Genomic DNA, 26,309 nt, shown 5'->3' with positions numbered 1-26,309 from the left:
TTAACCCCTCCTCTCATGCTTTTTCCTCCATATCAAGCTGCCTCCCATTCTCCCTGAACTTGTGAACAGATCCCTTGAACAGATCCCGAAGTGTGGGATCCTGGGACACTAACAAGAGACGGTCTCTCTTTAAAAAATATACATATTCCTTTACTGGCAAAGGTTGGTTTTTAGGGGAGACAAACCGTGAACTGGCAGTGTAGATGTGCAGAAGGCAAACCTCTCAACTGCTGCTTTTTAACATAATCTGAAAGAGATGAGTACGAGCCAGCAGACAGGAGCACAGCCTTGAAGACAAGCACTGGCAAACCCAAGAGGTCTCGCTTTGTGGCCGCACGGATCACCCCATGCAGGTAACACGCACTACATTCACAGAGTACCGCATGAGGGTAATAATCACCCCATCCACATAGCACCCAATGCAAGTAACAATCACTCCATGCACAGAGCACCCCATGCAAGTAATAATCACTCCGTGCAAGGAGCACTCCATGCAGGTGATAATCACTCCATTCATGCAGCGCCCCATGCAGGTAATAATCACTCCATGCATGGAGCACCCCATGCAGGTAATAATCACTCCATGCACAGAGCACCCCATGCAGGTAACAATCACTCCATGCACAGAGCACCCCATGCAAGTAATAATCACTCCGTGCAAGGAGCACCCCATGCAGGTAATAATCGCTCCATGCACAGAGCACCCCATGCAAGTAACAATCACTCCATGCACAGAGCACCCCATGCAGGTAATAATCACACCATGCACAGAGCACCTCATGCACGGAGGATCCTTTGCAGGTAATAATCTCTCCATGCACTGCAGATAGATGATGTCAGTGCCCCCCTCTGATAAGTGGTCACCGTGTAAAGTGACCAAACCCCCTTTTAGGGCTATTTAGGGACATTCTTGCGGGGGGGTCCCCAGATTCGGCGTGCAAGAATCCACCAGGACTCCTCTGCATCGACCTCTTCTGCTCCTGGCCACCGAAACCGCAACTGGACACTTCAGGAACCGAACAAGACTGCAACTGCCGAGATGACCTCGCCCTGCAACATTGTTTCCCCGGCTCCTTCCAGCAACTGCAACATTTCCATGGCTGTGCATCCTCTGGGGTCGGCAAGAATTCAGCTGCACCAAGAAGCAAGAAGGAATCTTCCTTGGAGTGAAGGAGTCACTCCCCTGCATCTGCAGGCACCTAAGGCAACAACGTCCGGCTGCATGGATCTGCTCTCCTCTAGAACTGCGTGGATTCTGCAACAAAGTCAGTGGCTCTGAGTGGTCCTCTTGGTCCTCTCTGCATTCTGTCCAACGTGGGAGACAGTGACCCCCCCTGTCTCTCTTTGTAGGATGGAATCCCTGTCCACCGCTACTCTTGCAGCAACCAAACGTACAAGTAGCCCCAGCCTTCAGCACTTCATCCTTGCAAGGACAGTCTCTCCGTTGCTGCTCCGTGTGCTGACTGGGCCTCACTGCAACTTACTGTGCCTGCTGCCAGTGCAGTGGGTTGTCTGTGGAGGCTGCCACTGCTTCTGCTGGGTCTCCTGACTGCTGAGGGTCAGCCCGGACTCCCCTCCCAGGGTCGAGGCCCCAGGGCTTTGCTGGTCCTCTTCAGCTCTGCAATTCCTCCTCTGCCCTGGTTTGCATGTGCCAAGGCTTGTTGCTGGTCTTCTTCCTGACCTCTCTGCAATTTGATGACTGGCGTGGGACATCTTCTGCATAACTCTGGGGACTCCTCTACAGCTCCTGGACTCCGCAGCTGGTCTTCATCCTCCTTTGTTTACACAGATCTTTACACACAGAAGGGTGGACAGCGGCTTCTGCCCATCTGGACCCTCCATCGTAGACTGGACTCTGTCCCCTTTTGAAGTTCCTCATCTTCCAGAATCCACCTTTGGGTTGCTCTGGTCTGGTCCTGGTCTTGCACAGTTCCTTTTCTAAGTCCCCTTGTTAGCCTACGGGGAAACCAGGTAACTTACCTCTGCTGTCCTGGTCGCTGGGGCCCATCTAAGTACTCACCTCTTGGGGTCCCGAGTTCTCCCAGCTCCCTACTAACTACTCCACATCCTACGGTGGGGACCTCACTTCGCATTCCACTATTTCAGTGGATGGTTTGGACCCCCTAGCTATTTTCTGCTATTTCTTGTCAATGCTTGTTGTTCCTATATGCTAATTCCTAATATTGATGGTGTATATATAATGTGTCCTTACCTCCAGTTGGGGGACTGTCTATAAGTAATCTAGTTTAGTGTTACCATAATAAAATACCTTTAATTTTATGTCCCTGTGTGGTTCCTTTTAGGTGTGATAAGTTACTGTGTGACTAGTCTGGTATTGCAAGTGCTTCACGCTCCTCCTAGATAGGTCTTGGCTGCTCATCCACAGCTACCTCTAGAGAGCCCTGGCTTCCTAGTCCCTGTTACTAACTAATAAGGGGTTACCTGGACCTAGTATAAGGTTGAAATACCACAGGTGTCCACCACACACCAGGCCAGCTTCCTACAACATCCTATGCAGGTAATATTCACTCCATGCACAAAATATTCCATGTAGGAAATAATCACTCCATGCACGGAACATCCTATGCAGGTAATAGTCACTCCATGCATGGAACATCCTATGCATGTCATATTCACTCCTTGCACGGAGTATCCCACGTAGGTAATAATCATTCCATGCACTGATTATTCCATGCAGGTAATAATTACTCCATGCACAGAACATCCCATGCATGTGGTAATCACTCCATGCAAGGACCATCCTATTGATGTGATATTCACTCCATTCATGAAGCAGCACCCAGGGTAATTTACAAGCACCCGATTCATGGTATCAAAGACACTTGTTTGCCGCAGCGCCTTCCGGGAGGCCTGCTGTGATAATGCACATGTCATTGATACAACCCTCTGGAGATGCACCGCTCAGACCCAGACAGGTCACTGACGTCATCAGAGAGCGGAAATCGAAGGCTGTGCTTGCGCGATCCGGAAACTTGGGATCAATATCAGAGCTGGAGGGGTAATGTGATCCGGGGACTGCGACCTTTCTTAAAATACCCCTCAGTCAGTACTTGAGAGGCATCGCCTGCAGCCCCCTTGCTGCTCCAGTACTGGAGACTTTAAGTAGTATGGGCAGTGTCACTCTGGGCAGTATTACTCTGCGCAGTACTACTCTGGGCAGTATTGCTCTAGCCAGTATCATTCTGGGCAGTATCACCAGCCCTTTGCCGTGTCCATTCTGGAGATGCCCTAGCCAGGCTGACTGTTTAGGCCCTGGGCAGTGTCACTCTGGGCAGTATTACTCTGGGCATTGTCAACAGCCCTTTGCCGTGTCTGTTCTGGATACGCCCTGGCCAGGCTGAATGTTTAGGCCCTGGGCAGTGCCACTCTGGGCAGTATTATAAGCCGTTTGTTGTGTCTTTTCTTGATCTGTCCCTTCCAACATGGGCGTCAAGGCTCTGGGCAGTATGAGTCTGGGCAGAAAAGCACAGGAGAGAGATAGACTATTACTCTGGGCAGTACCACTGGCTTGTTGTGTCAGTTCTCGATCTGTCCCTTTCAGGCGGGGTGTTATGGCTGTGGGCAGTATTACTTTGGGCAGTATGAGTCTGAGCAGTATGATTCTAGGCAGCATTGCTTGCCCTTTGTTATGTCACTTCTCGATGTGTCCTTTTTCAGTCGGGGTGTTACGGCTCTGGGCAGTATGACTCTGGGCACTATGGATGGGCAGTATCACTAGCCCTTGTTGTGTCAGTTCTCGATCTGTCCCTTTCTGGCGAGGTGTTACGGCCCAGGGCAGTATCAGTCTGATCAGTATGACTCTAGGCAGTATCGCTAGCCCTTTGCAGGAGGCTGGCCTGGTGTGTGGTGGGTACCTGAGGTACTTACACCTTATACCAGGTCCAGTTATCCCCTATTAGTGAAATGTAGTCAGTGTCTGGAAGCCAGGCTCTCTAGAGGTAGCTGCGGATGAGCAGCCAAGGCCCAACTAGGAGACATGCAAAGCTCATGAAATACCATTGTAGTTACACGGTACTCACACACATGAAAGAACATACTCAGTGTTACAAAAATAAAGGTACTAGTACTGAACTAGATTACTTATACGCAGTCCCCCAACTGTAGGTAAGTATACACTATATATACACAGGTACGTACTAAGGATTAGCACAAACGCATTAGAAAATAGCAAAAAATCACAAGGGCACTGTAGGAGGGCCAAACCATATACTAAAATTGTGAAATGCGAGAATGGGTCCCCCACCAGAGGATGTCAAGTAGTTAGCCAAGGGTTGGGAGAGAGTGGAACCCCAATAGGTGAGTATCTAGAGCACCCCCAGCGTACAGGAGAGCAGAGGTAAGTTATCTGGTTGTCCCATAGGCTAACATGGGGACTTAGAACTGGAATAATGCAAGAATGGGACCAGGCCAGTGGAACTCAACCATGGATCCTGGATGGAGAGGTCCTGCAAAAGCAGGTGACAGAGTCCACTCAGGAGTGTCCAGGTGGGGCTGGAGCCAATGCCCACCCTTCTGTGGGTGAAGATCCGGGACAATGGTGATGGGTGAAGGCGAGCTGCAGAGTCCAGGAGCTCCAGAGGAGTCCCCGAAGTTGACTCGGAGCTGTCCCTCGATGGTCGCTAGATTGCAGGCGGGTCAGTGGTCAGGAGGACCACCAACAAGGACAAGCAAATGCAACTGGAGCTGTTGGAGATTTGTAGAGTTGAAGAGGACCAGCAGGGTCCTGGGGACTCGACTCTTGGAGGGGAGTCCAGGCAGACCCTAAGAAGACAGGAGAGCCAGGAGAAGCAATCGGAGCCCCCACAAGCAGCCCACTGGCAGCAGACACAGTAAGACCCAGTGAGGCTCAGGTAGCACACCTGCAGAGGAGTCCCAGGTCACTGGAGCAGCAGAGAGGAGATTGTCATTGCAAAGGAAGAGTGCTGGGGGCCGGGACTACTTGGAGCCTGAAGACCCCTTGGAGCAGGAGTCAACTAGTCTTGGTTGCTGCAACAGTCGCGATGCACAGGGATTCCGTAATGGAGGACGAGGCAAGGACTCCCCGTTTCCCAAATTGGACAGACGGCAGAGAGGACACAGAGGACCCGTCAGAACCACCACCTGTGTTGCAGAATCTTGCATGTCCAGAGGAGAAAAGATCTCAGTAGCCGGACGTTGTTGCCTTAGGTTCCTGCTGGTGCAGGGGAGTGACTCCTTTACTGCAAGGGAGATTCCTTTTTTCTTCTTTGGTGCAGCTGAAGTCTTGCCGACCCCAGAGGATGTACAGCCGGGGAAATGTTGCAAAGTGCTGACAGGAGCCATGGAAACAATGTTGCAAGGGGAGGTCATCTCGGTTGTTGCAGTTTTGTTTGGTTGCTGTGGAGCCCAGCAGCGCTTCCTGCCGCCAGGAGCAGAAGAGGTCATTGCAGGGGAGTCCTGGTGGAGTCTTGTACGCCGAATCTGAGACCCCACCTGCAAGGTAGTCCCTAAATAGTCCTAAAAGGGGCTTGGTCACTTTGTAAGGTGACCACCAATCAGCGGGGGTCACTGATGTCACCTGCCAAACCGGACCAGTCAGATGCTCCCAGGGCCCTCTGCCCATCTTGATTTCAAGATGGCAGAATCAAGTGGCCACCTGCAGGACCTCTGAGCACTACCCCTGGGGTGGTGATGGGCAGGGGAGTGGTCACTCCCCTTTCCTTTGTGTAGTTTCCCACCAGAGCAGGGACCGGGGGTCCCTGGACTGGTGCAAACCGGATTATGCAAGGAGGGCACCAAATCTGCCTCTCAAAGCAAGCCGGTGGTGTGGGGAGGCTACCCCTTCCCAGCCTTGTAACACCTATTTCAAAGGAAGAGGAAGTTGCACCCCTCTCCAACAGGAAATCCTTTGTTCTGTCTTCCCCTGCTTGACCTGGTCAAGCAGCAGGAGGGCAGAGTTCTGTCTGAGGGGCTGCAGCAGCATGGGCTGCTCGCTGACCCTGTAAGACTGGTAGAGGCAATACTGAGGGGTCCTCTAAGGAGCCCCCCAGAGTGCGTGGAATCATCCCACCAATACTGGCATCACCATTGTGGTACGATTCCGACATGTTTGATACCAAACATGCCTAGGTTGGAGTTGCCATTATGTAGCTGGACCATAGGTAGTGACCTATGCTCAGTACATAGCTAAAATGGCTTCCCTGCACTTACAAAGTCCAGGTAATTGGAACTGGAGTGCGTAGGGGCACCTCTGCTCTTGCAGGGGTGCCCACACACACATGGATCTGCAACCTGCCCTTAGGGCTGGAAGGGTCTACCACAGGGGTGACTTACAGTGACCTGGTGTATTGGTCAGCAGTGAAAGGGTGCATGCATCCTTTCACGCAGGCTGTAAATGGCAGGCCTGCAGACACAGTTTGTATGGCCTCCTATGAATGGCATAATACATGCTGCAGCCCATGGGGGGGCCCTGGTGCCCCAATGCTCTGGGTACCCAGGTACCATATACTAGGGATTTATATGGTGGCACGAGTATGCCAATTGTGGGGTGTAAAGGGTACCAAATTTAGAGGGGGAGCACAATCACGGGGGGCCTGGTTAGCAGGATCCCAGTGAAAACAGTCTAAGCACACTGATTACAGGCAAATAGTGGGGGTAACCATTCCAAAAAGAGGGACTTTCCTACACCCTTTATGTCGCTTTTCGATCTGTCTCTTTCACACAGGGATGGAGTATGATTCTGGGCAGTATCCCTAGCCCTTTGTTATGTCACTTCTCGATCTGTCCCTCCCAGGAAGGCTTTACGGCTCCGGGCAGTATCACTCTAGGCAGTATGAATCTGGGCAGTATGACTCTGGGCAGTATTGCTAGCCCTTTGTTATGGCACTTCTCGATCTGTCCCTCTCAGGCCGGGAGTAACGACTTCGGGCAGTATCACTTCAGGCAGTATGACTGGGTAGTATGATCTGGGCAGTATGACTCTGGGTAGTATGATCTGGGCAGTATGACTCTGGGTAGTATGATCTGGGCAGTATTTGTTATGACATCATACCCACCACCACCACCACTGGTAATCAGTTGGGAACCAGGCCTAGCACACCGCAGCCACAGGCACCAGTTTTAACCGTAAACTGTTGGTTGGTGCTAGAAAAACCTCATTCACCAGCCTCCGGTTTTCCAGCATGAATACGATCTTGCAGCAGGTGCCAAGAAACAGCTGCGTAGTTTACAGGTCTCAGCAAAACCTGAAGACAGAGTCCATTCAACCTGAACTTCACACATGGCTGAGCTCAGCTCTTGGATCTGAGCAGAGGGATGCTACTGAAACCAGACATACAGCTCTTCCATTGACACATACATGTTTGTTCTATTATTCAAGAGTATTTTATGCACAAATCATCACGCACTGCTGTACATCTCCAATTGTCTCACACATACCATTCATAGCCTTCCCAGCCACTTCTCACACACACTACGGATTACAACAGGTAAGAAGGTCTCCACTTTCAACCATTCTTGTGCTGCGGGCTAGGATTTCTCTCAAAACCAGTCAGCGCACGTTTCGGTGGCGTAAAATATTGTCCGTCCACCTGTGAGAAAGTAGCCTCTTTCTAGCCTTGTTACCCTCACTTTTGGCCTGTTTGTGAGTATATGTCAGGGTGTTTTCACTGTCTCACTGGGATCCTGCTAGCCAGGGCCCAGTGCTCATAGTGAAAACCCTATGTTTTCAGTATGTTTGTTATGTGTCACTGGGACCCTGCTAGCCAGGACCCCAGTGCTCATAAGTTTGTGGCCTATATGTATGTGTTCCCTGTGTGATGCCTAACTGTCTCACTGAGGCTCTGCTAACCAGAACCTCAGTGGTTATGCTCTCTCTGTACAAATTGTCACTAACAGGCTAGTTACCAATTTCACCAATTCACATTGGCATACTGGAACACCCTTATAATTCCCTAGTATATGGTACTGAGGTACCCAGTGTATTGGGGTTCCAGGAGATCCCTATGGGCTGCAGCATTTCTTTTGCCACCCATAGGGAGCTCTGACAATTCTTACACAGGCCTGCCACTGCACCCTGAGTGAAATAATGCCCACATTATTTCACAGCCATTTTACACTGCACTTAAGTAACTTATAAGTCACCTATGTCTAACCTTCACCTGGTGAAGGTTGGGTGCCAAGTTACTTAGTGTGTGGGCACCCTGGCACTAGCCAAGGTGCCCCCACATCGTTCAGGGCAAATTCCCCGGACTTTGTGAGTGCGGGGACACCATTACACGCGTGCACTATACATAGGTCACTACCTATGTATAGCGTCACAATGGTAACTCCGAACATGGCCATGTAACATGTCTAAGATCATGGAATTGTCACCCCAATGCCATTCTGGCATTGGGGAGACAATTCCATGATCCCCCGGGTCTCTAGCACAGACCCGGGTACTGCCAAACTACCTTTCCCGGGGTTTCACTGCAGCTGCTGCTGCTGCCAACCCCTCAGACAGGTTTCTGCCCTCCTGGGGTCCAGCCAGGCTTGGCCCAGGAAGGCAGAACAAAGGACTTCCTCAGAGAGAGGGTGTTACACCCTCTCCCTTTGGAAAAGGTGTCAGGGCTGGGGAGGAGTAGCCTCCCCCAGCATCTGGAAATGCTTTGATGGGCACAGATGGTGCCCATCTCTGCATAAGCCAGTCTACACCGGTTCAGGGATCCCCCAGCCCTGCTCTGGCGTGAAACTGGACAAAGGAAAGGGGAGTGACCACTCCCCTGACCTGCACCTCCCCTGGGAGGTGCCCAGAGCCCCTCCAGTGTGCTCCAGACCTCTGCCATCTTGGAAACAGAGGTGCTGCTGGCACACTGGACTGCTCTAAGTGGCCAGTCCCAGCAGGTGACGTCAGAGACTCCTCCTGATAGGCTCTTACCTGTGTTGGTAGCCTATCCTCCTTCCTAAGTAGCCAAACCTCCTTTTCTGGCTATTTAGGGTCTCTGCTTTGGGGAATTCTTTAGATAACGAATGCAAGAGCTCATCAGAGTTCCTCTGCATCTCTCTCTTCACCTTCTGCCACGGAATCGACCGCTGACTGCTCAGAACTCCTGCAAAACCGCAACAAAGTAGCAAAGACGACTACTGCAACCTTGTATCGCTGATCCTGCCGCCTTCTCGACTGTTTTCCTGGTGGTGCATGCTGTGGGGGTAGTCTGCCTCCTCTCTGCACTAGAAGCTCCGAAGAAATCTCCCGTGGGTCGACGGAATCTTCCCCCTGCAACCGCAGGCAACAAAAGACTGCATCACCGGTCCTCTGGGTCCCCTCTCAGCACGACGAGCGAGGTCCCTGGAACTCAGCAACTCTGTCCAAGTGACTCCCATAGTCCAGTGACTCTTCAGTTCAAGTTTGGTGGAGGTAAGTCCTTGCCTCACCACTCTAGACTGCATTGCTGGGTACCGCGTGATTTGCAGCTGCTCCGGCTCCTGTGCACTCTTCCAGGATTTCCTTTGTGCACAGCCAAGCTTGGGTCCCTGACACTCTAACCTGACCTGAAGTGCACAACCTCCTGAGTTGTCCTCCGGCGTCGTGGGATCTTCTTTTGTAACTTCGGGTGAGCTCCGGTTCACTCCTCTTCGTAGTGCCTGTTCCGACACTTCTGCAGGTGTTGCCTGCTTCTGAGAGGGTTCCTTGTCTCGCTGGGCGCCTCCTCTGTCTCCTCACGCAATTGGCGACATCCTGGTCCCTCCTGGGCCACGGCAGCATCCAAAAACCCTAACCGCGACCCTTGCAGCTAGCAAGGCTTGTTTGCGGTCTTTCTGCGTGGGAACACCTATGCAAGCTTCTTCACGACGTGGGACATCCATCCTCCAAAGGGGAAGTTTCTAGCCCTCTTCGTTCTTGCAGAATCCACAGCTTCTACCATCCAGTGGCAGCTTCTTTGCACCCTCAGCTGGCATTTCTTGGGCATCTGCCCACTCCCGACTTGATCGTGACTCTTGGACTTGGTCCCCTTGTTCCACAGGTACTCTCGTCTGGAAATCCATCGTTGTTGCATTGCTGGTGTTGGTCTTCCTTGCAGAATTCCCCTATCACCACTTCTGTGCTCTCTGGGGAATATAGGTGCACTTTACACCTACCTTACAGGGTCTTGTGGCGGGCTATTTTTCTAACCCTCACTGTTTTCTTACAGTCCCAGCGACCCTCTACGAGCTCACATAGTTTTGGGGTCCATACGTTATTCGCATTCCACTTTTGGAGTACATGGTTTGTGTTGCCCCTATACCTATGTGCTCCTAATGCAATACATTGTAATTTCACACTGCTTGCATTACTTCCTTTTTCTATTACTGCATATTTTTGGTATTGTGTACATATATCTTGTGTATATTTGACATCCTCATACTGAGGGTACTCACTGAGATACTTTTGGTATATTATCATAAAAATAAAGTATCTTTATTTTTAGTATATCTGTGTATTGTGTTTTCTTATGATATTGTGCATATGACACCAGTGGTATAGTAGGAGCTTTGCAGGTCTCCTAGTTCAGCCTAAGCTGCTCTGCTATAGCTACCTTCTATCAGCCTAAGCTGCTAGAAACACCTCTTCTACACTAATAAGGGATAACTGGACCTGGTACAGAGTGTAAGTACCTCTGGTACCCACTACAAGCCAGGCCAGCCTCCTACACCACCTTCTTCAGGACCACCTATAGAAGCATATGAATACTGGTGGATCTATGGGGAGTAATCTGTAAAATAATGTTTCCCCTTTATCCCAGACCTAAAATTGCTTATACAGGGGGCACCTTGTTTCTTTCTGGCAGTTTACAGATTTCAACAAACAATTTTAAATAGTCCAAACATCTCAAAAGTTATTGAAATTGTTACACAAGGGAGAAGCACTGCTTGGCAATTTACGAATGTTTAATTTGACATCCAGCTGCTTAGTTATGAGAGGGCTGCGTCAGGTTTGCCCCACGTAACATGGTACATGAGTGACCATGTCTCTAAGTCAGATTTTCAAAGCCACTTTGCGTGACTTTGAGTAGCTTAAAAAAACTGGAATAACACAAAAGAGCGCAGATCACTGTGTTGCGTTACTCTGCTCCGGGAAGGCGTTCCATGAGCGTTCCATGGCCACGAAACTCCCATGGCTTTTGACACATTCCCAGATTTACAAAACCTTGTAAACCTGGGAATGCACCAAAAAGATAAGCATCTCCAGGAGAGCTGTAAGAAGTTGAAATCTCTTCAGTTCTCCTCGTTTGTGTCTCTTTCTATGTGTCCTGCATTCTGCAGCACACATAGAAAGAGGAAAAAGCCTCTCAGTATTACTTTTGGGAAGGAAGGTGCCTCTTCCTGCACAAAAACAATCCTGTCCACAACACCGGCACCCTTGGTGCAAGGGTTCCTGCGTTGGTGCTACGCTGCCTATTGTGCACCAGTGCAGGGGAAAGGACAGGAATGCACCATATACCTTAAATATTGCGCATTCCTGGCCTTTCCTGTCATGCAATGCAGCAAGGGGACCCGCTGCTCTGCACTGCGGACTGGCCATAAATACGCCCCCAGTATTTGATTTCAGCCAGTTGGTGCTGGTGGGGGCCGCTGGCATCTATTTTTGGGGACCAGCACTGATTTTTCCGCATCATATATTGAGCGCGACCAAGAGCCAGAAAAGCACGCAAACGGGAAAGAAGGGGGAAGACAAAGATGAAAAGATGGGCACAAGAGGAGGGACAGCAAGAGTGAGAAGGAGTGATGAGCAGCTTCTGGTAGTGGAGTAAGAGGCCTGACGTGAACTCACTCCTGCGCAGCCTTGGTATTGGGTGTGCCAACGTTTAATTGCAGCAGCCTTGGGCTTCTGAGAAGACCTTCAGGCACCGGCACTCTTCCTTTCACAAATTAAGCACTGCGGGCATCTTATTGTATTGTGTTTCACTTTTACATAGCGCTTAGGAGCCCTATGTGGTGCTGAAGCGCTGGCCTAGGTGGGCAGCACGCTGCACCGTGCATGGGTGTGTGGTTCGTGGTGTGTTGTGTTTGTTTTGATCCTATGTGGGAAGAGTTTCCAAGATGTGATGACCACTGATGTGCGGTTATCGTGCTGCGGGACGCAGCGCTTAGCAGTGTGATAGACGAAGACGCGCAGTGTATGGTTTCCAGTGGCCTGGCAGCTTTGCGCAGCTCTGCAGGGCCCTTTATGGTATTTCTTGTGTTCATGGTCCACGCAGCTGGTCGCCGCACTGGGTTGTCCATTCTGAGATATTTTGTTTAGAGTTTTGGTCCTGAGGCGGCCCAGGTCACACGGAGAAGTGGCTCAGAGATCTGCTGAGGGGGACTTTGTTAATACCATCCCATGTCTGGTTGTCCCTGTGAGATGCCCAGAAGTGGTCCTTGTGTGCACCTTGTTTGGTCCTGCAGTGGACTAGATTAAAGTGCTCCCTTGGCCAGTGGCGCGTGGCAGATCTCCTGAGGTATTCCATAGATGTTCAGTCGGTGATTGGTGGTTTATTGCTGTGAACTGATTTGCTGTGAACTGATACAGTACTGAGTGATGGACATGCCCCTTTACAGTTTTGTCTTGTGTGAGGGTCAAGCAGTAGCAGGGAATTATTACGCAGCCTAAATAAACGACAGCAACCAGCTGGCATACTGGTAAGTGTTTTGGTGTTAGTTTGGACAAGGAGGGTTATATGTTGTATTGTAATTGCATTTATATAGCGCCAACTACCCTGATGAGGCACTGAAGCATTCGAAAAAATAATGTTTTAGTCCGATTGTCTAAACTTCGACAACTGAGGTCAAGGCTTTATAAGCTGCAGGACACAAAAACATAAAATCCTGAAATGCAATTCAAAGATAATTTCTTCTTTTTCATCAAAATGTTGAGTTTTACTACTCACACAAATTCATGTTTGCATCACAGATGCTGTTCTCAAAGTAGGAGTTATGCCAGGGTAGATATCTCAAACCAGTTCTATATCTATGAAAGGTCCATCCCTAAAGGGCCTCCCAGAAACACAGGACCACGAGGGATGCTCTTTAATGTTCTGTGCTATAGTGACCCTGAAACGGAAACAGCTTTAGAATATTACTGGGACGCGCCAAATGAATGAGTCACACCTTTTATTGCAAGAAGTGTGCACATGTCTGCTTGTTTACACGTGCTCTCGTTTTCTGCTGAGTTCACACTCACACAACAGGTTGCACTCTGGGTGATGAAAGGACTGACTGTCCTAATGAAATGATTATCCTGTCCCGGTTATTTGTGCAGAACATGTTGAAGGCGTATATTTGTATTTTAGCGCTGGTGTAACTTTCCTATCAATGTCTGCTACAATTTCAAAATGACAACAATATCCCCAAATGTGCCACATCATTTGTTTTTGGTTGCAAAATATGTGGCATGTCATCTTTCCTTGCCGCATAATGCACTGAAACCTTTTACATATTTCGCCATCTATTTCCGCATAATTCGAGTGGCCTTGCCTACTAGATAGCGGTACTGAGCCAGTTGTGGTATAAATCAGTACTGAACCAGTTCGAATATTTATCATCTCGGTGCCGGTACCAATGCACGTGTGTGCGAAGCCGGTCCTAGTACACAACAGCACTGTGCCAGTCTTAGTACAGACTACAGGGAGTGCAGAATTATTAGGCAAGTTGTATTTTTGAGGATTAATTTTATTATTGAACAACAACCATGTTCTCAATGAACCCAAAAAACTCATTAATATCAAAGCTGAATATTTTTGGAAGTAGTTTTTAGTTTGTTTTTAGTTTTAGCTATGTTAGGGGGATATCTGTGTGTGCAGGTGACTATTACTGTGCATAATTATTAGGCAACTTAACAAAAAAAAATATATACCCATTTCAATTATTTATTATTACCAGTGAAACCAATATAACATCTCAACATTCACAAATATACATTTCTGACATTCAAAAACAAAACAAAAACAAATCAGTGACCAATATAGCCACCTTTCTTTGCAAGGACACTCAAAAGCCTGCCATCCATGGATTCTGTCAGTGTTTTGATCTGTTCACCATCAACATTGCGTGCAGCAGCAACCACAGCCTCCCAGACACTGTTCAGAGAGGTGTACTGTTTTCCCTCCTTGTAAATCTCACATTTGATGATGGACCACAGGTTCTCAATGGGGTTCAGATCAGGTGAACAAGGAGGCCATGTCATTAGATTTCCTTCTTTTATACCCTTTCTTGCCAGCCACGCTGTGGAGTACTTGGACGCGTGTGATGGAGCATTGTCCTGCATGAAAATCATGTTTTTCTTGAAGGATGCAGACTTCTTCCTGTACCACTGCTTGAAGAAGGTGTCTTCCAGGAACTGGCAGTAGGACTGGGAGTTGAGCTTGACTCCATCCTCAACCCGAAAAGGCCCCATAAGCTCATCTTTGATGATACCAGCCCAAACCAGTACTCCACCTCCACCTTGCTGGCGTCTGAGTCGGACTGGAGCTCTCTGCCCTTTACCAATCCAGCCACGGGCCCATCCATCTGGCCCATCAAGACTCACTCTCATTTCATCAGTCCATAAAACCTTAGAAAAATCAGTCTTGAGATATTTCTTGGCCCAGTCTTGACGTTTCAGCTTGTATGTCTTGTTCAGTGGTGGTCGTCTTTCAGCCTTTCTTACCTTGGCCATGTCTCTGAGTATTGCACACCTTGTGCTTTTGGGCACTCCAGTGATGTTGCAGCTCTGAAATATGGCCAAACTGGTGGCAAGTGGCATCGTGGCAGCTGCACGCTTGACTTTTCTCAGTTCATGGGCAGTTATTTTGCGCCTTGGTTTTTCCACACGCTTCTTGCGACCCTGTTGACTATTTTGAATGAAACGCTTGATTGTTCGATGATCACGCTTCAGAAGCTTTGCAATTTTAAGAGTGCTGCATCCCTCTGCAAGATATCTCACTATTTTTGACTTTTCTGAGCCTGTCAAGTCCTTCTTTTGACCCATTTTGCCAAAGGAAAGGAAGTTGCCTAATAATTATGCACACCTGATATAGGGTGTTGATGTCATTAGACCACACCCCTTCTCATTACAGAGATGCACATCACCTAATATGCTTAATTGGTAGTAGGCTTTCGAGCCTATACAGCTTGGAGTAAGACAACATGCATAAAGAGGATGATGTGGTCAAAATACTCATTTGCCTAATAATTCTGCACTCCCTGTAGTACTGCACGACTACAGGTACTCACCAGGACTGAAGCATTCCTAATACCTGTCAACACTGCAGCTGTCCCAGTGTACATCAATACTGAGTCCATCCTTGTATATACCTGCTCTGAGTCAGTCCTACTATACACCGGCACTGTGCCAGTCTTAGTACAGACTAGTACTGCACAATTACAGGTACTCACCAGGACTGAAGCATTCCTAATACCTGTCAACACTGCAGCTGTCCCAGTATACATCAATACTGAGCTCGTCCTCGTATATACCTGCACTGAGTCATTCTTATATACACCGGCACTGTGCCAGTCTTAGTACAGACTAGTACTGCACGATTACAGGTACTCACCAGGACTGAAGCATTCCTGATACCAGCTGTCCCAGTGTACATCAATACTGAGCTCGTCCTTGTATATACCTGCACTGAGTCATTCTTATATACACCAGCACTGTGCCAGTCTTAGTACAGACTAGTACTGCACGTTTACAGGTACTCACCAGGACTGAAGCATTCCTAATACCTGTCAACACTGCAGCTGTCCCAGTGTACATCAATACTGAGCTCGTCCTTGTATATACCTGCACTGAGTCAGTCCTAGTATACACCGGCACCGTGCCAGTCTTTGTACAGACTAGTACTGCACGATTACAGGTACTCACCAGGACTGAAGCACTCCTGATACCAGCTGTCCCAGTGTACATCAATACTGAGCTCGTCCTTGTATATACCTGCACTGAGTCATTCTTATACACACCGGCACTGTGCCAGTCTTAGTACAGACTAGTACTGCACGATTACAGGTACTCACCAGGACTGAAGCATTCCTAATACCAGCTGTCCCAGTGTACATCAGTACTGAGCTCGTCCTTGTATATACCTGCACTGAGTCATTCTTATACACACCGGCACAGTGCCAGTCTTAGTACAGACTAGTACTGCACGTTTACAGGTACTCCCCAGGACTGAAGCACTCCTGATACCAGCTGTCCCAGTGTACATCAATACTGAGTCCGTCCTTGTATATACCTGCTCTGAGTCAGTCCTAGTACACACCAGCACTGTGCCAGTCTTAGTACAGACTAGTACTGCACGATTACAGGTACTCACCAGGACTGAAGCATTCCTGATACCAGCTGTCCCAGTGTACATCAGTACTGAGCTCGTCCTTGTATATACCTGCACTGAGTCATTCTTATATACACCAGCACTGTGCCAGTCTTAGTACAGACTAGTACTGCACGATTACAGGTACTCCCCAGGACTGAAGCATTCCTGATACCAGCTGTCCCAGTATACATCAATACTGAGTTCGCCCTTGTATATACCTGCTCTGAGTCATTCTTATATACACCGGCACTGTGCCAGTCTTAGTACAGACTAGTACTGCACGATTACAGGTACTCACCAGGACTGAAGCATTCCTAATACCTGTCAACACTGCAGCTGTCCCAGTGTACATCAATACTGAGTCCGTCCTTGTATATACCTGCTCTGAGTCATTCTTATATACACCGGCACTGTGCCAGTCTTAGTACAGACTAGTACTGCACGATTACAGGTACTCACCAGGACTGAAGCATTCCTGATACCTGTCAACACTGCAGCTGTCCCAGTGTACATCAATACTGAGTCCGTCCTTGTATATACCTGCTCTGAGTCAGTCCTAGTACACACCAGCACTGTGCCAGTCTTAGTACAGACTAGCACTGCACGATTACAGGTGCTCACCAGGACTGAAGCATTCCTAATACCAGCTATCCCAGTATACATCAGTACTGAGCTCGTCCTTGTATATACCTGCACTGAGTCATTCTTATATACACCAGCACTGTGCCAGTCTTAGTACAGACTAGTACTGCACGATTACAGGTACTCGCCAGGACTGAAGCACTCCTGATACCAGCTGTCCAATACTGAGTTCGTCCTTGTATATACCTGCACTGAGTCATTCTTATACACACCGGCACTGTGCCAGTCTTAGTACAGACCCGTACTGCACGTTTACAGGTAGTCACCAGGACTGAAGCATTCCTGATACCAGCTGTCCCAGTGTACATCAATACTGAGCTCGTCCTTGTATATACCTGCTCTGAGTCATTCTTATACACACCAGCACAGTGCCAGTCTTAGTACAGACTAGTACTGCGCGATTACAGGTACTCACCAGGACTGAAGCATTCCTAATACCTGTCAACACTGCAGCTCTCCTAGTGTACATCAGTACTGAGCTCGTCCTTGTATATACCTGTACTGAGTCATTCTTATATACACCAGCACTGTGCCAGTCTTAGTACAGACTAGTACTGCACGATTACAGGTACTCGCCAGGACTGAAGCACTCCTGATACCAGTTGTCCCAGTATACATCAATACTGAGCTCGTCCTTGTATATACCTGTACTGAGTCATTCTTATATACACCAGCACTGTGCCAGTCTTAGTACAGACTAGTACTGCACGATTACAGGTACTCGCCAGGACTGAAGCACTCCGGATACCAGCTGTCCCAGTATACATCAATACTGAGCTCGTCCTTGTATATACCTGCACTGAGTCATTCTTATATACACCAGCACTGTGCCAGTCTTAGTACAGACTAGTACTGCACGATTACAGGTACTCGCCAGGACTGAAGCACTCCTGATACCAGCTGTCCAATACTGAGTTCGTCCTTGTATATACCTGCACTGAGTCATTCTTATATACACCGGCACTGTACCAGTCTTTGTACAGACTAGTACTGCACGATTACAGGTACTCGCCAGGACTGAAGCACTCCTGATACCAGCTGTCCAATACTGAGCTCGTCCTTGTATATACCTGCTCTGAGTCAGTCCTAGTATACACCGGCACTGTGCCAGTCTTAGTAGAGACCCGTACTGCACGTTTACAGGTACTCACCAGGACTGAAGCATTCCTGACACCAGCTGTCCCAGTGTACATCAATACTGAGCTCGTCCTTGTATATACCTGCACTGAGTCATTCTTATATACACCGGCACTGTGCCAGTCTTAGTACAGACTAGTACTGCACAATTACAGGTACTCCCCAGGACTGAAGCATTCCTAATACCTGTCAACACTGCAGCTGTCCCAGTGTACATCAATACTGAGCTCGTCCTTGTATATACCTGCACTGAGTCAGTCCTAGTATACACCGGCACCGTGCCAGTCTTTGTACAGACTAGTACTGCACGATTACAGGTACTCACCAGGACTGAAGCACTCCTGATACCAGCTGTCCCAGTGTACATCAATACTGAGCTCGTCCTTGCCTATACCTGCACTGAGTCATTCTTATACACACCGGCACTGTGCCAGTCTTAGTACAGACTAGTACTGCACGATTACAGGTACTCACCAGGACTGAAGCATTCCTAATACCAGCTGTCCCAGTGTACATCAGTACTGAGCTCGTCCTTGTATATACCTGCACTGAGTCATTCTTATACACACCGGCACAGTGCCAGTCTTAGTACAGACTAGTACTGCACGTTTACAGGTTCTCCCCAGGACTGAAGCACTCCTGATACCAGCTGTCCCAGTGTACATCAATACTGAGTCCGTCCTTGTATATACCTGCTCTGAGTCAGTCCTAGTACACACCAGCACTGTGCCAGTCTTAGTACAGACTAGTACTGCACGATTACAGGTACTCACCAGGACTGAAGCATTCCTGATACCAGCTGTCCCAGTGTACACCAGTACTGAGCTCGTCCTTGTATATACCTGCACTGAGTCATTCTTATATACACCAGCACTGTGCCAGTCTTAGTACAGACTAGTACTGCACGATTACAGGTACAGGTACTGAAGCTTTCCTAATACCTGTCAACACTGCAGCTCTCCTAGTATACATAAATACTGAGTCAGTCCTAGTATGCACCTGCTCTGAGTCGGTCCTAGTATACATCAGTACTCCGCCAGCCTTAGTACAGACTAGTACTGCACTATTACTGCTATTCACCAGGACGGAAGCATTCCTATTACGTGTCAATGCTGCACCAGTCCCAGTATACATTAATACTGAGTCATTCCTAGCATACATCGGCACAGTGCCAGTCTTTGTACAGACTAGTACTGCACTATTACAGGTACTCCCCAGGACTGAAGCATTCCTAATACATAGCAACACTGCACTGGTCCCAGTATACATTAATACTGAGTCACTCGCAGTATGCACCTGCTCTGAGTCATTCCTAGTATACATGTGCAGTACTTTGCAAAGTTAGTACAGACTAGTAATGCACTATTAATGGTATTCAACAAGACTAAAACATTCCTATTACATATCAACTCTGCACTGGTCCAAGTATACATTAATACTGAGTCACTCCTAGTATGCTCCTGCACTAAGTCATTCCTAATGTCCTGTGCTGCACCTACTCCTACTATACATGCACACCTCCTAGAATACACCAGCGCTGCACACCTCCTAGAATACACCAGCGCTGCACACCTCTTAGAATACTCCTGCGCTGCACCCCTCCTAGTATGCACCGGCTCTGCACACCTCCTAGAATACACCTGTGCTGCACCATTTCTAGTATACACCAGCTCTGCACACCTCCTAGAATACTCCTGCGCTCCACCACTTCTAGTACACACCAGCTCTGCCCACCTCCTAGAGTACACTCGCGCTGCACCACTCCTAGTATACACCAGCTCCACAGCACTCATAGCATACACCGGCTTTGCACCACTCCTAGTATACAACAGCTCTGCACACCTCCTACAATACACCTGCGCTGTACCACTCCTAGTATACACCAGCTCCACAGCACTCACAGCATACCCCGGCACTGCACCACTCCTAGCAAAGAGCAGTGCTGCACACCTCCTAGAATGCACCTGCGCTGCACCACTCCTAATATACATCAGCTCTGCACACCTCCTAGAACACTCCTGCCTTGCACCACTTCTAGTATACGCCAGCTCTGCACACCTCCTAGAATACTCCTGCGCTGCACCACTCCTAGTATACACCAGCTCTGCACACCTCCTAGAATACACCTGCACTGCACTACTCCTAGTATACACCAGCTCCACAGCACTCACAGCATACACCGGTGCTGTACCACTCCTATTATACACCAGCTCTGCACACCTCCTAGAATACACCTGCGTTGCACCACTCCTAGTATACTCCAGCACTGCACCAGCACTGCACCTCTCATAGTATAGTCCAGCACTGCTCCACTCCTGGTCTACCACATACTAGCATGCACTAGCAGTAATCTAAACTTAGTATACTCCAGCCATTCCAAGTGTACACCAGCATTGGACACTTCCTAATGCACAGCAGCGCTGCACACCTCCTAGAATACACCAGCTGCACAGCACTCATAGTAAACACCTGCGCTGCACCACTCCTAGTATACACCAGCTTTGCACACTTCCTAGAATACTCTTGCGCTGCACCACTCCTAGTATACACCAGCTTTGCACACCTCCTAGAATACTCCTGCGCTGCACCACTCCTACTATACATCAGCGCTGCACACCTCCTAGAATACACCAGCGCTGCACACCTCATAGAATATTCCTGCGCTGCACCACTCCTAGTATGCACCGGCTCTGCACACCTCCTAGAATACACCTGCGCTGCACCACTTCTAGTATACACCAGCTCTGCACACCTCCTAAAATACTCCTGTACTGCACCACTACTGATGTACCACATCCTAGAGGCACTGGCAATAATCTAAACTTAGTATACTCCAGCTCTGTGCTATTCTAAGTGTACACCAGCATTGGACACTTCCTAATGCTTAGCAGTGGTGCACACCTCCTAGAATACGCCTTCACTGCACCACTCCTAGTATACACCAGCTCTGCACACCTCCTAGAATACGCCATCACTGCACCACTCATAGTATACACCAGCTCTGCACACCTCTTAGAGTACACTTGCGCTGCACCACTCCTAGTATACACCAGCTCCACAGCCCTCATAGCATACACAGGCGCTGCACCAGTCCTAGTATACAACAGCTCTGCACACCTCCTAGTATACACCAGCACTGCTCCACTCCTGGTATACACCAGCACTGCACTGCTCCAGCACTGCTCCACTCCTAGTATAGACCAGCACTGCTCCACTCCTAGTATGCACCAGCACTGCACCACTCCAGCACTGCACTGCTCCTAGTGTACACAAGCACTGCACCGCTCCTAGTACACACCAGCACTGCACCGCTCTTAGTACACACCAGCACTGCTCCACTCCTGGTATGCTCCAGCACTGCACCACTCCTTGTATACACCAGCACTGCACTGCTCCTAGTATACACCAGCTCTGCACCGCTCCTAGTACACACCAGCACTGCACCGCTCCTAGTATACACCAGCACTACTCCACTCCTGGTATACTCCAGCACTGCACCACTCCTGGTATACACCAGCACTGCACCGCTCCAGCACTGCTCCACTCCTAGTATAAACCAGCACTGCTCCACTCCTTGTATAAACCAGCACTGCTCCACTCCTTGTATAAACCAGCACTGCTCCACTCCTGGTATACACCAGCACTGCTCCACTCCTAGTATAGTCCAGCACTGCACCACTCCTAGTATAGTCCAGCGCTGCACTACTCCCAGTCTCACCAGCACTGCATCGCTCCTAGTATACACCAGCACTGCACCGCTCCTAGTATACACCAGCACCCTCACCGCTCCAGCACTGCTCCACTCCTAGTATAGACCAGCACTGCTCCACTCCTAGTATACACCAGCACTGCTCCACTCCTGGTATACACCAGCACTGCACCGCTCCAGCACTGCTCCACTCCTAGTATAGACCAGCACTGCACCACTCCTAGTATAGTCCAGCACTGCACCACTCCCAGGATACACCAGCACTGCACCACTCCTAGTATAGTCCAGCACTGCACCACTCCCAGGATACACCAGCACTGCACCGCTCCTAGTATACACCAGCACTGCACCACTCCCAGTATACACCAACACTGCACCGCTCCTAGTATACACCAGCACTGCACCGCTACTAGGATACACCAGCACTGCTCCTCTCCTGGTATACACCAGCACTGCTCCACTCCTGGTATACTCCAGCACTGCACCGCTCCTGGTATACTCCAGCACTGCACCTCTCTAGCACTGCTCCACTCCTAGTATAGTCCAGCACTGCATCACTCCTAGTATAGTCCAGCACTGCACTACTCCCAGTATACACCAGCACTGCTCCACTCCTAGGATACACCAGCACTGCTCAACTCCTGGTATACACCAGCACTGCACCGCTCCAGCACTGCTCCACTCCTAGTATAGTTCAGCACTGCACCACTCCTAGTATAGTCCACCACTGCACCACTCCTAGTATAGTCCAGCACTGCACCGCTCCTAGTATAGACCAGCACTGATCCGCTCCTAGTATAGACCAGCAGTGCTCCGCTCCTAGTATACTCCAGCACTGCACCGCTCCCAGTATAGACCACCACTGCACCGCTCCCAGTATACTCCAGCACTGCACCGCTCCCAGTATACTCCAGCACTGCACCGCTCCCAGTATACACCAGCACTGCACCTCTCCTAGTATACACCAGCACTGCTCCGCTCCCAGTATAGACCAGCACTGCTCCGCTCCCAGTATAGACCAGCACTGCTCCGCTCCCAGTATAGACCAGCACTGCTCCGCTCCCAGTATACCCCAGCACTGCTCCGCTCCCAGTATACCCCAGCACTGCACCGCTCCCAGTATACACCAGCACTACACCGCTCCCAGTATACACCAGCACTGCTCCGCTCCCAGTATAGACCAGTAGTGCTCTGCTCCCAGTATACTCCAGCACTGCACCGCTCCCAGTATAGACCAGCACTCCACCGCTCCCAGTATACACCAGCACTGCACCGCTCCTAGTATACACCAGCACTGCACCGCTCCTAGTATAGACCAGCACTGCACTGCTCCTGGTATACACCAGCACTGCACCGCTCCAGCACTGCTCCACTCCTAGTATACACCAGCACTGCAGCGCTCCAGTACTGCTCCACTCCTAGTATAGAGCAGCACTGCACCGTTCCTAGTACACCAGCACTGCACTGCTCCTAGTATAGACCAGCACTGCTCCACTCCTTGTATAAACCAGCACTGCTCCACTCCTGGTATACACCAGCACTGCTCCACTCCTAGTATAGTCCAGCACTGCACTACTCCCAGTATACACCAGCACTGCATCGCTCCTAGTATACACCAGCACTGCACCGCTCCTAGTATACACCAGCACCCTCACCGCTCCAGCACGGCTCCACTCCTAGTATAGACCAGCACGGCTCCACTCCTAGTATAGACCAGCACTGCTCCACTCCTAGTATACACCAGCACTGCTCCACTCCTGGTATACACCAGCACTGCACCGCTCCAGCACTGCTCCACTCCTAGTATAGACCAGCACTGCACCACTCCTAGTATAGTCCAGCACTGCACCACTCCCAGGATACACCAGCACTGCACCACTCCTAGTATAGTCCAGCACTGCACCACTCCCAGGATACACCAGCACTGCACCGCTCCTAGTATACACCAGCACTGCACCACTCCCAGTATACACCAGCACTGCACCGCTCCTGGTATACACCAGCACTGCACTGCTCCTAGTATACACCAGCACTGCACCGTTCCTAGTATACACCAGCACTGCACCGCTCCACTCCTAGTATAGACCAGCACTGCACCGTTCCTAGTATACACCAGCACTGCACCGCTCCTAGTATAGTCCAGCACTGCACCGTTCCTAGTATAGACCAGCACTGCACCGCTCCTAGTATAGTCCAGCACTGCACCGCTCCTGGTATACACCAGCACTGCACCCATTTCTTCCTGTCACTGGCCTGGTCTTCACACCCAGCAGCACTGCACTGCTGCTAGTATACACCAGCACTGCACCGCTCCTGGTATACACCAGCACTGCACCGCTCCTAGTATACACCAGCACTGCACCGCTCGTGGTATACACCAGCACTGCGCCCATTTCTTCCCCGGTCACTGGCCTGGTCTTCACACCTCACAGCCCTGCACTGCTGCTAGTATACACAACAGCACTGCACCGCTCCTGGTATACACCAGCACTGCACCGTTCCTAGTATACACAACAGCACTGCACCGCTCCTGGTATACACCAGCACTGCACCGTTCCTAGTATACACAACAGCACTGCACCGCTCCTGGTATACACCAGCACTGCACCGCTTCTAATATACACCAGCACTGCTCACCTCCAGCACTGCACCGCTCCTAGTGTACACCAGCACTGCGCCCATTTCCTCCCCGGTCACTGGCCTGGTCTCGCTTTGCCAGGTCCATCCCAGTGCAGCTGAAGGTTTGAGCCGTCCAGGAGGAGAGGGGGTCAGAGGTCAGATCGTGGCCATTAACACATCAGAGTCAATGATGGGATGGGGCAGTGGAGGAGGGAGAAACAAATCACTCGGAAATCTTTCAAGTAATCTGCTAAGTGCCTAAGTGCCGCCTTCTGTCCCCTCACAGGTCGTGACCTTGCTGAATGACCTCTACACCTGCTTCGACGCAATAATCGATAACTTCGATGTTTACAAGGTAAGTGGCATAGGCCCTGAAGGGAGATCGGGCAGTGTGGGGTGCTGGGGGGCAGGGAGGGGCTCAGGGGAGCAGAGAGCGCGTCAGACTATGGGACAGCTTTTAACACCAGCCCACTTCGGAGCTTAGGGGACCAAGGGCCACATGTTTCATGAAGTTTTGCGGTCGCACAGACCCTGATTGGGCCGTTTGTGACTGCAAAAATTAATCTGATATGTATGAATTCCAAATTGTAATTTGGTTAGGTTACTGAATCGTAATTTGGAATTGCGCATAAATACTGATTCGGTTTTACAAAGAGGCGTGTTCAGGGCGTCCCTTCCTAATAGCGCATCGCACTGGCATGTAAGAATGTTTTGCAACCGGAATGTGGGCCCGAACATTTTTTAAGAGCAGATAGTGGTCTGCCTACTCTTAAAAAATTAAAAGAAGTCTCAGCATCGGTTCAACATCCTGTGATTCTCGGCAAATCACTTATTCTCCCCGCGCCAACAATTCAGCGTCTTGAGATCCTCACGGATGATTTGCCGCACTTTACAAATCCTGGACCGATTTATTTAATAATCAAATACCTAATAATCAAATATCTTAAGGGGCTTCCAAAGCCAAGCATCATTCACCATCAGGCCCTGAAAATATCACACTTAAATATTTGGAAAAACACGTGACACTACCCAACACTGAAAATACCACATCTAAAGATTCGTAAATATGTGTGACGCTACCCGACACTGAAAATACCACACCTAAAGATTCGTAAATATGTGTGACGCTACCCGACACTGAAAATACCACTCCTAAAGATTCGTAAATATGTGTGACGCTACCCGACACTGAAAATACCACACCTAAAGATTTGTAAATATGTGTGACGCTACCCGACACTGAAAATACCACACCTAAAGATTCGTAAATATGTGTGACGCTACCCAACACTGAAAATACCACATCTAAAGATTCGTAAATGTGTGACGCTACCCGACACTGAAAATACCACACCTAAAGATTCGTAAATATGTGTGACGCTACCCGACACTGAAAATACCACTCCTAAAGATTCGTAAATATGTGTGACGCTACCCGACACTGAAAATACCACACCTAAAGATTCGTAAATATGTGTGACGCTACCCGACACTGAAAATACCACTCCTAAAGATTCCAAAATACATGTGACGCTACCTGACACTAAAAACACCACTCCTAAAGATTATGAAATGCATGTGACGCTACCCGACACTGGAAATACCACACCTAAAGATTCGGAAATATGTGTGACGCTACTCAACACTGAAAATACCACACCTAGAGATTCGGAAATATGTGTGACGCTACCCGACACTGAAAATACCACACCTAAAGATTTGGAAATATGTGTGACGCTACCCGACACTGAAAATACCACACCTAGAGATTCGGAAATATGTGTGACGCTACCGACACTGAAAATACCACTCCTAAAGATTACAAAATACATGTGACGCTACCTGACACTGAAAACACCACTCCTAAAGATTATGAAATGCATGTGACGCTACCCGACACTGGAAATACCACACCTAAAGATTCGGAA

General features: G+C 49.3%; 1 protein-coding gene across 1 annotated transcript in view; it reads left to right on the top strand.

Annotated features, from left to right (window-relative positions):
- NPR2 (natriuretic peptide receptor 2) overlaps window positions 1–26,309 on the top strand; it is a 428,259-nt gene that overhangs the window by 358,484 nt on the left and 43,466 nt on the right. Inside the window, exon 18 of the mRNA XM_069205697.1 lies at window positions 24,668–24,736. Within this exon, the coding sequence (XP_069061798.1) occupies window positions 24,668–24,736 (69 nt within the window). The remainder of the gene's footprint in view (window positions 1–24,667; window positions 24,737–26,309) is intronic.

Source organism: Pleurodeles waltl, chromosome 1_2 (assembly GCF_031143425.1).
Source record: "Pleurodeles waltl isolate 20211129_DDA chromosome 1_2, aPleWal1.hap1.20221129, whole genome shotgun sequence".
Taxonomy (NCBI): Eukaryota; Metazoa; Chordata; class Amphibia; order Caudata; family Salamandridae; genus Pleurodeles; species Pleurodeles waltl.
The sequence above is the reverse complement of the archived record's forward strand: the minus strand, read 5'-3'. Positions and strand labels throughout refer to the sequence as shown.